At 37.0% G+C, this 17,770-nt stretch overlaps 1 protein-coding gene across 2 annotated transcripts in view; it reads left to right on the top strand.

The window, feature by feature from the left end:
• RSPO2 (R-spondin 2) overlaps positions 1–17,770 on the top strand; it is a 108,952-nt gene that overhangs the window by 44,007 nt on the left and 47,175 nt on the right. For both annotated transcript variants that reach the window (XM_035546266.1, XM_035546267.2), the window contains exon 2: positions 8,519–8,707. In XM_035546266.1, the coding sequence (XP_035402159.1) occupies positions 8,519–8,707 (189 nt within the window). The remainder of the gene's footprint in view (positions 1–8,518; positions 8,708–17,770) is intronic.

Here is a 17,770-nt window from a genome sequence, read left to right as displayed (position 1 = left end):
AGGGCATTTGAACAGGGAATGGGAAACTTTCCTCTCTGTATCTATTTCAATACTAAATATTTAGGATGACAGGTGATAGTGACGTTTGTGACCTGCAACAGATGTTCCATAGTTCTGTGGGTTGTTTTTTTATTTTATTTTTTCCATCCTGTAGCCAGTAATGACTTCCTGTACATAAAATGTAAATTTTGACAGCTCTGGATTTCTAGACTGGAAGGACAAGTATAGTCACTGGGGAATGCTGGGGAGATGGAATAACTCTGAGCAACCAGGCTTAGGAAACAATGCTATTCCATTTTCAGGGAGAAAGGAATTGTCCCCCTAGGAACTAAACAGAAGGAAATTGTGGAGGAGGATTCATATCAGAAATAGAACCATGAAGCACCATTCAATAGAGTTGAAGGCACTACAGATGAAGGTGAGGATTGATAGGCCATAAATAGCAGAAGAGGAATAGGGGAGTTAAATGTTTCCAACATGATGGCAGATATCCAGAAAGTAAATTGTAAGAGATGTCTGTAAAAGATCTGGATGGTTGAATGATGTAAGATGGCTAACACATTTCTGTGATTGGTTAAGCTAAGAAAGAGCATCAGTAATGTTCTCAAACTATCTGAGCAACCAAGGCATCCTGAAACAAACATAGTATGTCGTCATTTTATTATTAAGTAGGCTTCTGAATTTGGTAGCAAGTATCCGGTAGTGATAGTGTCTATGGTTTCTAAGTATTGCAGAATATCTAAATGCGTAGGTTATTTCTTAAGACCTGCCTGGGTGCTTGACAGGAATGGTATCTTATGGGTCTTTACAGTGATTATCCCTACCACAGTGGTGGGGAAAACAGTACAGAAATCTCTGGAAGTATTTGTCTGGATAGCCATGTAACAAAAGTGAAATATTTTGATCTGGAAGTGGAATAAAAATGCACTATCTTTGAAATATAGTTAGGATAAAGACAAAGCTTCTGAGGCAAGAATAATCAGAGAACATTGTATCACTAACAAAGGAATGAAAGGAGATTACAAATGTTAGTGGCTTAAATGTAAAATTATGATATTGAAGTATAATTAAAACCTCTAAAGGAAGTGAAGAAATGGTTTCATCATGCCATACAGATAAAATTGCCCACTTATGAACAATTGCAATATGTGCTTGCAGCCCAGAAAGCCAACTGTATCCTGAGCCACATCAAAATAAGGATGGGCAACAGGTCGAGGGAAATGATTCCCCCCCTTTTTTATTTCACCCTTGAGAGACCTAATTTGCAGTACTGCATTCAGCTCTGCAGCCCCAGCACAGGAGCAGGTCCAGAGGAGGGCCATGAAGACATATCAGAGGGCTGGAACACCTCTCCTGCTAAGACAGTCTGAGAAAATTGGGGTTGTTCAGCCTGGAGAAGAGAAGGCTGCAAGGAGACCTTATAGTGGCCTGCCAGTATCCAAAGGGGAGTGCAGGAAAGCTGGGGAGGGACTCTTTGTCAGGGGGTGTAGTGATAGAACATGGGGGAATGGTCTAAATTAAAGATTTAGATTAGATGTAAGGAAGAAATTCTTTACTACGAGGCACTGGCACAGGTTGCCCAGAGAAGCTGCGGATACTCCTTCCTTGGAAGCGTTTAAGGGCAGGTTGGATGGGGGGTTGAACAACCTGGTCTAGTGGGAGGTGTCCCTGCCCATGGTATCTTTAAGCTCCCTTCCAACCAAACCATTCTATGATACTGTGAGCATAAATTTAATGAGATTTGCACCATATTTATTGAAGTGAAATGGCACCCTACAGTTTGTCTTCAGAGGAAGAGTGGCATCCTGGGAAACACTCTGGGCTGTGGACAACTTGGAAGAGAGTGATTCTGGGTGTTTACGGATTGGTGACCTGAAAATGATTAACACTGAGTGATCTGCTGTGTAACTGCAAAATGCACTGGGGAACAAAATGGCTGCTTCCTATGCAGAGCAGTGTGGTACTTGGGAGGCAGTATTTTTGTGGTCAAAAGAAGTTACATAATACGTGAATGTTTCAAGCGAGTAATATCTAGGAACAGTAGAGAAGCTGTATCGCTTCTGTATTTGGCACTGGTACAATCACTTTTCCATTGCTCAGTTCTTTTTTGGTGTCCATAAGTCTGTTGATAAAATGGTAAGGGATTGATCAAAGAACTGGATACTTTGCCTTGTGGTGAGACATTCTGGAATCTTTCTCTGTTTATCTTACCCATGAGAAGGCTAAGAGTTGACCTGATCAGAGTGTCTGCATTGGGGAAAAAACATTGAAAAACTGTTAACAATCTGGCAGACAAAGATATAAAAAGGTCCAGTGGTTGCTATTTGAAGTTCAAAATTCCATTGCAGGTTTTCAACAGTGAGAGTGATTAGCCCCTATGATATCTTAACAATGGTTGTGGTGGTTTCCTTGCCACTGAAAATTTAAAAATCAAGTCTGAGTGGTTTCTTAAATGATATATTTTAGTAAAGCACAAGTTCTGTGGCTTCTTTGTACAGGGCAGTGGACTAATTGATCACAAAAATCCCCTTTGACCTTGAATATCATAATTCTCTTAAATTAAGACAATGACTAGAGTCAGACTAGTCATTTTTTTCTTTTCTTTTTTTTGTTACTGAAGTTTTCTATCCAAAATTTACTTTTTTTTTTTTTTTTTTTTTGCACAGCTCTAGTGAAAAATATGCAGTTTTCTTGGCCAGCCAAGAAAATTATTAAACAGTAAGTTAATAACCTATTAGATAGTTTTTAGCTACAATGACTTTGCAGTCTTATAGGGTCAGTATGTTGATATAGTATATAATATCGGTGCATCTATATGGCTGTAATCATTGTTCCATTCTGAAGTCATATGCCAAGCATGAGTGTATTCTAGTTTATTCTCTTGCACTGGAGATATATGTATGGTATGATATATGCTATCTTTATAGCATTAATTGAATTCTGAATTCTGAAATCTACTCTTTCTACTCTAAATGCAGCTTGTAATGGTGTTTTAGTTGCTTCGCTCCTCCAAGTTCCATGTGCACAGCTCATGTTCGCAGTGATAAGTAAGTGTCTCAGAGGCATTTCTGCTAGATTTGAGCTAAACTCCAATTACCAACGTTCATGTAGCTGCAATCCCAGTCAGGGCAAGAGTGTCGTTAATCTGGTTGTTGTACCAATAACCCCAGTTTCTGGCTTCAGAGAATTCAAAAGACCAAAACCAAACAGGTAAGTAGTGACACAATGAACAGGCAGTGAGTGATTTTAGGATCACAGCGAGGATGTTATTCTGACCCTTTAAAGAAATGATGTTAAGGTAATGGTGTTTTCTAGCGCTTGTTTACTGTGCCAGGTCTTCCTCTTTCTTTGATTGGTTTTGGATCCATTTGCCTGTTTCAACTTGGTTTTTACAGGTGCGTGAAATACAATGTTCTTGGGGTGAAGTGGAACACTAGGTTTTGAAGTGATTTGTGACAACTAGCAAGTGGGTATACAAGAAAGGCACAAATTAGTAGCAGTTATTGTGGTGTGGGCTGCAAGACATTAAAATTCATAGGAAATCAAATGCTGTTAGTTCTCTTGCTCACAGAGCAACTTGCATTATTGTGGGGAACAGACTAGATTCATTTTGTACTGTTGGTTCTTTTGTGATTTCAAATAGTCATAACAATTCACTTTAAGCCATATTGCTGAAGTGGTTTTAATACATTTGATCCAGACAAGAGTTAAAGTAATTAGCTGACATTTGATTTTACTTGATATGGATCCAAACCATGAAACTTTGAACACCCTTAGAGTTCAGAAGTGTTTCATTCAGTGTTTGGGTATTAGTCTGTGTTCTCAAGTAACCTTTTCTAATGGCATATTTAATCCCAGATTTAAAATAAAAAAGCAACACAGGGAATCAAGTCTGTAAATGCTTTTTGTTTAAATACAGAGATGCCCTAGAATGTAGCTGTAGAAGCAGCAAGCAGAAGGAATAGAAAACACACTATCTATATAAAGGTGTGTGTTTGTGTTTATGTGCAGTGTTCACACCCAGATACATACCTGTGTGGCTGTACAAAACATTGCTCCTGCTGCAAGGAGCTCACAAAGTTAACAGACAGCCAGAGCAATCATGTGCTTTGAGACCCAGAGGATGGTGCTAAGTTAGAGCATGTGTGCATTTTTGGTTTTATGATGTGACGACAGCAGCGTTCTGACACTGGTTAACATTTGTGGGCCTTGTGGAAGGAGTGAGTTTTCATGAGGGATTTGGATGGAGAAAATCTGCCTGCCTGGCACACAGAGTCAAGGAGGGTGTTCCAGGCAGAGTTGAAATCGAGATGTGAGAACTGAGAGAGTAGTATGATGTTTTACATTGCATATGATGCAACTGGTAACTTGGAATGTGATTGACCATGTTTTGTAAGCTTGTTATTTTTTTCTTGCAGTCTAATACAAAAGGGGGAAAAAAAAAGTTATGAAGAAATTCAAAAGGAAGTGTATAGATATTCCTGCTGAACACAGAGGCATTCACTTCCTCATTCAAGGAGCAATTATATGAGAACTGAAAAAGCTATGTACAAGAAGAATATGTTGTATCTGTTGTGTTAAAGCAAGATGTAAAGGGAAAACTTTCTGAGGGGTTGAGGGGTTTGTAGAATTTCATTATAGCCTGTGAGTATAGTTAGGTTGATATTTTCAAGATGGCATGCTTATGTGATGCTGAAAACATTGCTGGAGCATTTGATTTGTTAAAGCATGTGTTCAGTATCCAAGTAATTTAGCAGTAGAGCATGTCGTGATTTTTCCTGCTATGGGACAAGTTGAACTGACAAAAAGGTTGCGGAAGAAGTCAGTATGCTTGCCATGAAGCTCTGCAAGAATATAAGCAACAACAAAGTGGAAGAAAGCTGTTTCTGTGACATATACTTTACAATAACTTACTGTATGTAAAATACTTTGAAATTGTTCAGTTTGTTGCCTAAACAGCACAGTCAGAAGTTTTCAGATTCTGTCATAAAGTCTACTCTCTTTATTATAGCATACAAATCATGTTCTCTCCCGATATTTTCTCCCCTTATCATTGTATAACTCTTCCTTGATTTTTTTATTTTTATTTTTTTTGCCTAGTGTGGTAAAGAAAAGAGAAAATTATCTGATGCATTTTTAGTTTTTTTATTATAACTTGGAAACAAGGAGAGCAAGAGGAAAAGTCATCACTATGTGACCATCTTGATCTCCCTGTTATCCAAAATCAATGTGTCTAATAATCAGACATTTAAGTAGTAATACATGTGCCTCATCTATAACAACTCCCACATGAGGATTGCAGAGCAGTTTACAAGTTTTAATACTGAACCTCATAACATTTGTATCAGAAGAAAAACTACAGGCAGAGAAATCACAAATTTGTTAAGGTAAAGGTCTAGATGTGACAGTTTGGGGAACCTACACGAGTTAAAATTTGGGGATAGTTATACACAACTTACAAAATAACTGTTACTTAACCCTATCATATATCCTGTGTTGTTGACCTGAAGTTGTGAAAGATTTACCCTTCATCTCCTAAACAAATGGTAACACAAAGTAATGGAGGATCATTTTTATGCTATTAGCTCCATTTCATGTGAGAATATGCCTGAACAGAGCTACCTCTGAAGCCCAAGTAAGTCAGCATAATTAAATTTGTCTGCAGAACAAAGGGTGAACACTAAAAGCATCTTACCAGAAATAAAAAAAAAAATAAAAAAATATAAAAAAAGGAGAATAACATGTGGACAGTCATAGATAAAGGAAAGGTGGACAATAGAGTCAAATAGAGACACACATTCTGTAGCCAATAAGTCTGAATTTTGTTGGGGTCAGTGAGGGAAGGGGATAAGACCAACATGGACACTACAGATGTATCTGCTCCAGACTGTAATCCCTGCTCCCCAAGCCACACTCTTGAGAATAGTAGCCTGTAGCTATGTCCATGCTGTTTAACACTTGGCCTTGTGTTTCTTCTTGGCCCTGGATGTTTGTGCTAAGTCTTAGTCATATATATGCTTCTCTGTTCAGCTTCTGAAATAATGCAAGGATTATACTTTGTGCTTGGATAGTTTTTGTTTGTTTGTTTGTTTATTTTTGACATCTGTTACATATTGGGTGGAGTGAGTCTAAGCGGCATCCCTAATGACAGTTGTACCCCTGGTGTATGGGGGAGACTCCTGCCCAAGACTGGTAGAAAAGGGTATGAGGACTGAGTGGCAGAGCTCTGCAGTCATCATGCTGCCTACTTGGTGGATTCCCTGAAGCAGACTCACCAGAGGTATGCATGGCTTATGTTGTGAAAGGAGTTAGCTTACTCCAAAAGAGAGCGCAGGGCTAGAGTGACAGTTGCACAAGGCGGATGGGCAAGGCTGAAACCCGGAGTGAAGTGGGGGAGCTGGCTTGTTTGATGACAATATTGTGCAGCTGCTCAAGAGGGACACAGAGGAAAAACATATCCTTGATTTGCGGTAGAAACAACATGCTGGATATGAGATCCTGACTTCTAGTGTTTCCAACTCCAAAAACTTCTCTGAGTGGTGAATAAATTGAAGCATCTTGCAGCTTTACTTTTGCTTTGTTGTTTTCAATTCCTTTGTTAAAGTACAGGCTTCTGTGAGGAACCTTGAGCAAGTTGAGGTACAGATTTGCTGAGAGTCAGATGCAAGGAGACTAAAAAGGGACCCAGAGGTCTACGGGATTGCGCACCACGTGTAAAGCAACAATTGCTTTGGAGTACATGGTCACATATTATTTGATGTGGTTACAGAAAGGCAATCCCTGCTGACAGTGAGATGAGGGATGCTTTCAGGCCTAGCTCATCTGTTTGTTTCTCTTCTTGTACGTCTTTGAAGAATGAGAGTATTTGCGAGATGAACCATAGGAAAAGTTAAATCAGAGGGCTTGTGGACAACAGGATGTGTGCAATGGTTCAGGGATTTAAGGCAGTTGGTCTTGTAGGATGTGTCATTGCAAAGGGCTTAAGATAGCTGAGGAGTAGCAGTATGTATACCATAGAGGATAAGGGTGCTATTCCCATCAGGAGAATCTTAGCACATGAACCTGGTGCCAGAGGACTCCAACACTCAGAAAGTGTCCCACTGGCTGAGACGTTTCGTGCCAGATTGCTTGGTTCCTTGTCCTGCCTGCCACCCACCAGGAGTGTTTTGTACAAGATAGAAGCTGACTGCTGTCATACTGAACTTGGAGAGGCATGTGGGGGGCACAGAGCAGCGAGGGAGTGAGAATGTGGTGTGCAGATGTGCGAAGGTGAGAGTAAAGCTTATCAGCTACTGGTTCCAGAGGGTGGTGGGCTTTTCCTTTTCTTCTTTTCCCAGCTCTGCTGGTGAAGTCAGCCATTGAACAACAATTTTTATACATCTATATAAAATAAAATTACTGGAGTACTATGTTAGGGTGTGGATACTTTTAAATACTTTAAAATTTAGCAATTAAACATAGTCCTTCTGCTTTTGGCCAGCTGCTGTCAGAGTGGCCTCTATTAAAAAGATGGTGATGCCTCAAAGATGCTTTCCTTCTGTTGCATAATCTCTCTCTCTCTCTCTCTTTCTCTCTCCTTTCACCATAAACTAGGTTCAAACTGGCGAATTTCTGTGAGGTCCTGTGGCCAATTTAATATTTAAAAAGTCCCATTAAGTTATTCTGGTTTCAGGAACATCTTGAGCCATCGTCCCTCTGCTAACCTGCTGTGCTGACTCAGCGCATGAGAAGGAGTTGAGTGCACATGGGAGCAGGGGTGTGTTCTGTGACTCTGGAGAAAGGCAGTGTACTAAAGATGCTGCTAGGGTTTGTGTTGCAGTATCACTCAAGTCATAAAAACAAACAAGCAAACCATTTAGATGAAGAGATAGTAGCAGTTGACATAAAATGATAATTGTATCTAAATGCCTTTCTTCCATAATGTCTGTGCATTTTTTTTTTTGACCCATTTTGTCTAGAAACTTATAGATAGCTGCACTAATACCCTCAAAAGATATGGGGTGTGCATTGCTAGTGTTGTACCTGTTCTGCAGAGAGTTTGCTGCTTAAGTTTGCAACTTAATGTTGCTCTCTGTTCAGGAGTAAGAAATTGCAGTGGTGTAGGTGCTGTATTTCAATGGAAATATCATTCCAGGTGCATAGATCAGAGTGCTGATATTCTTATATTTTGCTGATAGATTGTGCTTATATGCTCAGCTTCAAACTAGAATTCAGCATATGGATTTTATTTATGTTGTAATTGTGAATTTTGTATAGCTGGGTCTCCACTTGCTTGTAGCTTTATTTAGAAAGTGTGTAAGTTCATTAAATTGCCCTACATACTAGTGTAAAATACAGAGATTACGTTTCTTTTTATTCACTTGCCAGTGCAGATGTATGGCAATGAGTGTACTTCTAAAACCTTTCTTTTAAAACTGCTTGTAATCATGCAGTAGATAACACTTTACAGGAAAGAGGAAATCCAGCCAAAATAATTTCCAGATGATCTTAAAGTGTAATTTATTTTCTTATTTTGCAGCTAGCTATGGAGCAAATCCAATTTGCAAAGGCTGTTTATCTTGTTCAAAGGATAATGGGTGCATCAGATGCCAACATAAGTTATTCTTCTTCCTACGAAGAGAAGGAATGAGACAATACGGTGAATGCTTGCATTCCTGCCCATCGGGGTACTATGGGCTCCGAACGCCTGATATGAACAGATGTTCAAGTGAGTTTTTTTTGTTGTTGTTGTTTGTTTGTTTTGAAAGTTTACATTCACTTTTTATAGGAAGGCCATAATTCACACTCGTTTTTAAAATGATATGTTGTGGAACGTAATGATGTTTTTACAGATGTCTCAAGATCATCACAAAACTTCTTTCTAAAGAATGTCCTGGCTCATGCCAAGGTCTGTAACATTCAGTAAGTTAAATTGTTTATGTATTAACCTAGTTTTTGTTGTTGTTGTTTTTATTTTAGTTAAAGAGAAATTTATGAAAGAATGATGATTTAAGCAGATATTCTTGGTTTTAACAAAAAAAATTCCTGTTATAGGAAAATAAAAAAGAGTAAGCATTGATTTAATAACGGCTCATGTAGGAACTTGCCTAGTTTATGCACTGAGATATGGGTGGGCTTCTCTTCATGCTATTTGTTCCCATACAAATTTCAGATGACCAGACACCTCACACCAGACATGTTTTAATATGTAAGTGTTGCTATTTTAATAAAACAGATGTACTATTAAAAACAAACAAACAACCTTTCACTTTTAGTACTGCATTTTATTTGGAAATTTACAACCTGCTAATGTGCAACAAGATTCCTTGTTTGCATGTTTGTGCCTAGCAGCACAACTGTTAAAACCAATGAGTGCTCTGGTATATCTACACATTATTTCACCACTATCTGGCAGTTGTGCCTATTCGTATCGATTTTTCCATATGCTCATATGTGGACAATTACCCATATGGATTATTAATCATTGCTACTACCTCTAATTCATATTTTTTTCATGTGTAATAGTCAAACCAGAATTAGGTCACCAAACCTAAGAACCTGAAGTGAAAAACAGCTTTTCTCTGCTTCCTGAAATAATCAAATGTTCGTTAAATGTATGGCACTCTCCCCCTCAGTCCTGTGGCATGTCACTGGGATGCACTGTGTTGTGAGAAAGTGGGTGCTGTCTTTCAGATCACACATAATCTTGACAGCCATATGAGGTCATTCTGTGGCACTTTTGGCTAGAATAAGAGCATTAACTGCAGTGCTTTGGCCACGTTCCAGCCCACGTAATGACGTCCCGCCTGTTTCTCCAAGTTCCCTGCGCGGGTTTGGTGGATATGGTATTCTTCGCTTTGTGTTAGGTAACATTGCTGAGTGCCGTCTAATCTGTACCAGGTGGCTAGTTTTTGATGAAAAATTAAATGAGACTAGTATATAGTTTATATATCCCTTCTGTAAAGCAATTTAGGATTTTCATAACACAGTTGTGAATTCGGCAACTTGTCCACCTTCATCCTTTCAAAACTGGGCTGTAAAAACTTGCGTATGTAAAAATGTCTTTGAATATTTTACAGTTTTGGGAAATAGATTAGTTTAGTTATGTTAGCTTATACTGTGTTTGTTAGATAGGAAAAATTATGGTCTTTACTGGTAGTTGTTCCTTGCTTTCTTTAAAATATATATATATATATTTGCAGAAGGTGGATTGTGAATTCAATACAACTTTTTTTACATTTTTACCACTTACAGAAAGTGGCCTTTTTTTCCCTGAATTACAGGATTGGTTTTGAAAACACAAATGTGAGGTGGTGTCCAATCCATACTGGCATGTGTTGAGTGCTGCATATTTAACTCACCCTCATGCCTTTGACAGTCTCCTCCTCTGAGAATGATTATGCAGTTGCATTTACAGACCAGTTTTGGTTCTCCTCCAATGATTTTTGACCTGTATATTTTTGTTTTGGTGTAGTCACCAACCGGTGTATTTATAAATCATTTTTGCTCTTGGTTTGGTGATCTCGCATGGCGCACACACTGCGTTGTGGAAACACAGACATTTTGTGGATTCAAACTGACTTAAAATAAACATTCTTAAAAAGTACAATAGGTTTCTTCCTACTCAATGCTAGATACTTTTAGGTACAGCTAGTTACAGACTATTGCTCAGATAGTATTATCTCAGCTAAAAATAATAAAAATTCTGGCAATGTTAAAATCCGTCTGGGAGTTGCAGGGCTTGAATTACATAAGCTGAAATGATTTCTGCCCTATTAATGTCTTTACAGGCACAAAAGCTGTTTAACATTTTATTACTGGAACACTTGCCCATTTTTGTTAGAGAAGCTATAGAACATTTTTTATGGAAAATGTTGGCATGATTTTAAAAGCCAAGCATAGTTAGTGCCAAATGTAACACAATAAATACTACAGCCAAGTGCAACAGCTCCAAAAATTACGGAAATTTTGAATTTCAAGGCTAATTTTCTTTTCTACATGTATGCAGTATGTGTCTCTTGAATTTGCTAAATGGTTCTAGACTGTTTTTCTAGTAACAGTGAATAATGTAATTTTTAAACTACTTGTCCCTAGAAATCGATGTAGTGTTTCCTGCTGGAGTTGATTTTCATCTTGAACACTGAAGTATAAGAATGCAGTATATTTGGACACCAAATTGGAAAGTGTTGCATCTTTTCTGTAAAAGAATGCCCAAGAGAAGAGCTACAGTTTGTTAATTTTCCAAGAAATTTTAATAATTAATAACTTTGAATTATACTCTTCCAACAAGAATAAAAAATATTCCAAGGAAGAAGAAGAAAACACAAAGCTGAATTAAAGAATAGAATGAAATCTGTCACCTCAGTGTTGGTTTAATGTTGGTCTGATTTATGTATTGAGCCTATCTTGAACGTTTCAACCTAGTCAGTATCCATTGTAATCTTTTTTGGGGAAGACACTTACAACTTAGAAATTATACCTCCCTTCAGATTTGTTTGGCTACTCCATTTGTTTATGTCCACCCTCTTTCTCATGGGAGGGTCAGACATTGCTAAATTTGTTATTACCTCTTCCATGTGCCTTAAGTGAAATAAAGAGAAGCTTTAAAACAAATCAATTATTTATTAAACATATGAAATATAAAGAAAGATAATATTTTTTTTCAAACTTTGTTACAAAATTGTAAGACATAATTGACATATGATAGCTTAACTATTCCTTGTGTAGTACTGCAGAGTATATGAAGCTCTGAGATGATTGTAGTCAGTACAATTCATATCAGTCTGTCAAGGGTTCAAAACAAGGACAGCACAATTTGCTTTAAATAAAATCATTTTATTCTGACTTTTTAGTAACAATTTTCATGACTTTCTCTTATAAAGAAAAAACAGTATTTGAAATAATCTTCATTTGGGATTTTGAAAGTCAAATCGTATGGCCAGATATTAAGTTTTAACTATCATTATGTTATAGACATCTTATTTTTCCCTCTATTTCATCTCTTCTACTCTCTTTTCCTCCTTCTTGGTAATGCTTCTTGGTAAGGATTTGGTCATATTCTTAGTTTTTTGATTTTTGGCCAATTTTTGTATTTTGACAGAAGACCTTCCTTCCATTCAGCTGCCAACAAAAAATCTTAATAGTGTTTTGAATTAAGTTTTCTTAAATCTGTAGTGAATAGATTTAATAAGGCAATCGTAAATTTGTAAAATACGAATAGAAAACGCTATGGTTTGACATTTGTTTAAAAGATTTCAACTGATAACAAATCAATAATAGAACGTAATAGAAATGTATTTTTAAGTGTGTATGAAGTGAATTTAAAAAAAAAAAATCCTCATTATAGTATTTTATAAGTAATATCGATCTCTTTGAAATCATGGACCTGTGGTAAACTTCAGGAACTGCTACTGTCAAGTGGCTGTGTAACATTCTCTAGAATTCATGTTTGGCCCTGGCCAAAATTGTAGCTTAAAAATCTTTAGTTGTATAATAACAAATAATAATAAAACAAAACAAAAATCCCTCCTGCAGCTACTAAAGCCACTTTTGTTTGGGAGTTTAAATAGCTTCCATGTAGTTTGAAGTTCTTTTTCTTATGACTTTCCCCCTCTCTTTACTGTCTCCTCAGTGACCTTCCTAAAAGCCAGTTGATGTTTTGGTCTCTTTTTTCCATTGGTCATTCAACTCCATCCCCTACAGGAGCTGCTCACAGCATAGCTTACTTCAGCTCTGGCCATGTGTCTCCTCCTCTTAGTAGTACTACCAGTCTTCTTAGTAGTACTACCAGGCTTTGTCCCTCATGTGCCTTTATCTTCTCTCTTCCAGGTGAATTATGAAATGTCTGGGTTTTTGAAATGTTTCCTAGATCAGGGAATTCTGCAGGGGATTAGTGTAAAAGTTGGTGCTGGTCAGTGGATGAGGCACTGGCACAGGTTGCCCAGAGAAGCTGTGCCCAGGAAGCCCATCCCTGGAAGTGCTCAAGGCCAGGTTGGATGGGGCTTTGGGCAACCTGGTCTGGTGGGAGGTGTCCCTGCCCATGGCAGGGGGTTGGAACTAGATGAGCTTTAATGTCCCTTCCAACCCAAACCATTGTATGCCTCTGTGATTCAATGTCAGGATGGCTGCATGAAGTTAAGACTTCAGCACCAATGCTGTTTACTGAGAAGCAGAAAAATGAGAGTGGGACTTGCAGGATTGTATTCTTCAGCTTGATCTCCAAAGGCATTATATTTTTCCTATGGTTCAGCTTATTCTGCATCATCTTAAAGCAGGTGGTAGATTTACAAAGGAAGGATAGTACTTATTTTGGTAATGTTATGCTTTCTGTAACTACAGTATAAAATGAAGCTATTGACAGGAGCATGTACCATTTTTAATTTAATTTTATTTAATTTTATTTATTTTATTTTATTATTATTATTATTTTTAAATCATAGCAAGCGTATGTACCTAGGTCTAAATTTAATTCAGTATCTGAATTTATATTTTGAACTCCTGGGCTTTTGATTCCTTCTCTAAAATATGAGTCTGTCAATTCTTTGTAAATTCTTATATGCTTATTTTAAAAGAAGAATTAATATAAGTGGCTTATCAGGACTGTCAGGAAGTCAAAACTGCTCAGGAAAATCTTTTAATATCACTGCGTTTCATCTGCTTAAAATGTATCTCTGATTTGGGCATGATGTGTAATCCAGGCTTTTTACCTCCAGAGTTCTTTAATGTACCATTTTATGTAGTTTTCTATAAATATTGAAAGCTTCATCCACCTCAATTGCGTTTGTTTTGTGTGATATTCAGGATGAAAATTTGGATCAAAATAAATGAGACTATAAAGTCTAAAACCAAATATTTTATTGCTGGCCAGCTAAATGCAATTCTTTTAGACATGATTGGTTGCCCTGATCTTGACTGAAACATGGTTCATAGCTATTACTTAAAAAATAGAAATAATAATAATAAAAATCTGGTGTGTATGTAGAAACAGTTTAGAAGAAAATTATTTCTGATGTGCTATGGGGTGCTAAAGCTCACTGAAAATTAAGTAAAAAGGGGCATTGGCTCTGAAGCTCATAACTAATTTTTTCCTACTCTGTTTCAGTAAGCAACATCTAAAATGTTTTAAATTTTGTGTTTGGATTCTTTTTTGCCAATGGCTCTTTTGAGGGAGATGTGATCCTCTTTCTTTTTCTACTCTGGAGAACCAAAAAAATTGGTCCTTCAGTTCTGTTGGTTTCCTGGTCATTGAGGTCCTGGTCAGGAAGTATTTCTTTTTTGAGCTTATTCTGTAGCTGTTCTAAAGCATGGAGGCACTTTAACATACTGTGATCTGCCTTTGTGCTGCACTGAAATGTCACTCACTCAAGTCCTTACTCTTCTCTCAGGTTAAACTAAGAGATTGCACAGTATCAATAGACTTTCCATTGGAGAAGGTATGTATCTTGTATGAAAAAAAAATAAAAAAATTTCAGAGCTCTATTGAAGGGATACATTTTTGTCTAATTTTGTTTTGCCAAAACACTGAAGATACTTCAGCAGAGCACTCCAGTCTAATTTCAGCCCAGTGTAGCTTCACCAAACAAAGCAGTGACTTCTTTTCCACCCTTTCCCCTGAGAGGTGAAGTCATGGTGCTGTGATTTTATAACCACTCCTGTGACAGTTTGTGACTGAACGTAGACTTTGTAGAAAGTTAGCATTTCTGACTGTTGGAGTACTGCTCTTTAGTTCTCATTTTTTACTTTATAAATACATATTTATCATGAAATATTGTCTCTCTTCAGGGGGTTTAATATTGTTTGTGCCCATTAAGGTAGTTATAGTGGGCTGCTATCTATCCGCTGGTGTAAAAAAAGTTATTAGTTGAAAACTGCCCTTGCTGAAGCAATTAGGACCTTTGCCATGGATTTCAGTGAGGTCAGAATGTTGAGCTTTTAACATTTACATACAGCTCTGGTGGGAAGCATGGTGTAACATTTTTAAAAATGGCCTCTGTTTAGAAATAGGCTGTGCTAATCAGACATACCACCAGATTTCTCTGGGGGTCCCTGAGTGCTTTTTGAATTCTAGGTAGATGAGGATGGTACCAGAGGAAGATATCTCACTTCCACATGGGGATGACTTTCATAGTTTTATGTCCACTCCTGTGACTAGGATTGAAAGTTAGCATTTCTAAATTTTGGAATGCCACTTTTCTTTATCTCTTCAGTTTAGTTTATTGAAACTGTACCAAATAAATAAATAAATAAATAGTGTTTTATACATGTCAAGTGAAAGAATGGAAGCAAGAATCATAGAATTGTTAAGACTGGAAAAGACCTCCAAGATCATCTGGCCCAACCATCACCCTACCACCAATGTCACCCACTAAACCATGTCCCTAAGCACCACGTCCAACCTTTCCTTGAATACCCCCAGGGACAGTGACTCCACCACCTCCCTGGGCAACCCGTTCCAATGCCTGACTGCTCTTTCTGAGAAGAAATGTCTCCTAATTTCTAACCTAAACCTCCCCTGAGTGCCAAGATAGAAACACTAGAAAGAAAATAGGTTGTGCTAGAAGAGATGCAGCAAGAGTGCTATGAGTCTGAGAGGTCCTGGCAATGTAGTAGTAGTGGGTAGTAGGTCCAGTGGGATATAAGGAGGCACAATGCCAAGCAGGAATAAAAGGGACTTGAGGTCTGATAGGAAGCAGACCCACTGCAAATTGAGTACAATGGAAGTGGTAGGGACTATAAAATACAGGTCTCTTGCTGCTAGGTGAATGGGAACAGCAGCACCAAAGCAACTCTTACTTCTTCACTCTCAGGTTCTGAACATTAGGTGTCCTAGCTTCTTGTTGCCCTGCAAGTATGGTTGGCCTGACAGAGGTGTGTAATTGCTCTTAAGGTTTCTTCGGCAAGCCGGAATTCATCAGCTCATTCTCTCCTCAACACTAGCCTTATCTTTCCTCCAAAGCCTCTAAAACTTCCACTTCTAGGCTTCTCCTTGCAACTTCTCTGTTTCTTTCTTTTACAGAACCACTGGTGTCTAAAATTTTAATAATGCTCAAGGTGTTTTTTTTTTAAGTTTGTACCTTTATTTCCTTTTTTTTTTTTTTTTGAGGTGTTGTAAACATCTAGATAGTATTTTAAGTGAAATAAAAACAATACAATAGCAACATCGTTTAGCTACTGGAACAGTACAGAAAATGAAATCACTAAACTGGTGAAAAAGGCAATTAGATTTACAGCTAGCAAGGTGAATTCATAAAAAAATACTTTTGATGTCTTCTCCAAATGAAAAAAAGAATATCTCTTTTGTTCCAGTTTATGATAATTGTCAGTAAACTGACTAGTTAATTTAAAGTGATTTAGAAAAATAGTAAAGACTTTGCTTCCCTTTTCCAGAGTTAGACATAAGATGCTAAGATCAAAAAATTAGAACAGTTGACAGCTATGGCAATCAGAAGAAAGCAATTCAGTTTAACCATAAAAAATATTTCCTTGTTTTTTGTGTTATTTTGTGCAAAGGATAAAGCCATTTTGTAAAATGTTATTTTTTTAACTATTGTATATGATGTCAAACAGCTCTTTAGGTTTCATACCAGATTACACATTTATTATCCAATTTATTATTTAAATGACAGAATACAAAAAAAAAAAAGAAATTTGGAATAGAGTTCTGTTAAGACTTACATTTAATAAAGTATATGTAGATAATGCTAGTAAACAAAAACAAATACTAAGTTTAATACAGTTGTATTTAGTTGCATACCAATGTATCTTAATATTGATAATGAAGAATCAGTATTCTTTAAATGTTCAACTAAAAATAAGTATGCTTTCTTTCTCTGTCCATGTTGATATATTCAGCTTTAAAAACAAATGAATTTTAAGAATTAACTTATTTTGATTTACTTGGCTCAGACAGTTAAAATTATATATCAACATCACATTGATTTAAAAGATAAGTAAATTTGCCCCCAAAGCATTTAAACAATATAATAAGATTAAGCTAGGCACCAAAAAATAACCAACTTAAAAAAACATTCTTAGTTTTATAACCACTCCTGTGACTCATATAGAGTCATAGACTCATAGAAAGTTAACGTTTCTAACTTTTGGAATACCACTTTTCTTTATCTTTTTAGTTTAGTTTATTGAATCTGTACCAAAAAAACTCCTTCAAGGCTTAGAGCTACACGAGCATCCTTCATGATTTGAAACATTACAAGTAGTACCCAGTAACCCCAAGCACCATGCTGGATCACTCTGGTGAATTAAAGTTTTAGTGTCAGAAATCTTAAAGTATTTCTAATATATTTTTTAGTATTTTTTCCCTAAACTGCATCTGATACAGATTAAATAATAGGCATTTGATATTTGGAGTAATTTATCTTTATAGGAAAAAAATTAATTTGCTTAGCTGGAAATCTCAGCCTACCCTTAACCCAGGAGCCCCTATTAATGTGTCCAAAATATAGTTGTCATGGTATGGGCTCTACTGCAATACAAAATAAAATTGACATAGAAGGCAAAGCAAAGGATATAAATAGGACGGGAGTTTGAGGTACAACCAAAGAACTAATAGAAGACTGATCCATTAGTTTAATGCTTCAATATAGGGTATTCATGTATGTGCTGTTAAATAGCAGTTGTTTTATAGAGGGTACCCCCAGTGTAAGGTGAGACAGGATTTCACCTGATTAGCGTGTTTATATATTATCAGCAGGCAATGTTTTCCATTTAATCTCTCTTTGACTCAAGAGAGTTCAAACGGAGTAGACTTTATACATATTACTCCTCAACATGA

Source organism: Cygnus atratus, chromosome 2 (genome assembly GCF_013377495.2).
Source record: "Cygnus atratus isolate AKBS03 ecotype Queensland, Australia chromosome 2, CAtr_DNAZoo_HiC_assembly, whole genome shotgun sequence".
Taxonomy (NCBI): domain Eukaryota; kingdom Metazoa; phylum Chordata; class Aves; order Anseriformes; family Anatidae; genus Cygnus; species Cygnus atratus.
This window is presented reverse-complemented; position numbering and strand designations above follow the sequence as displayed.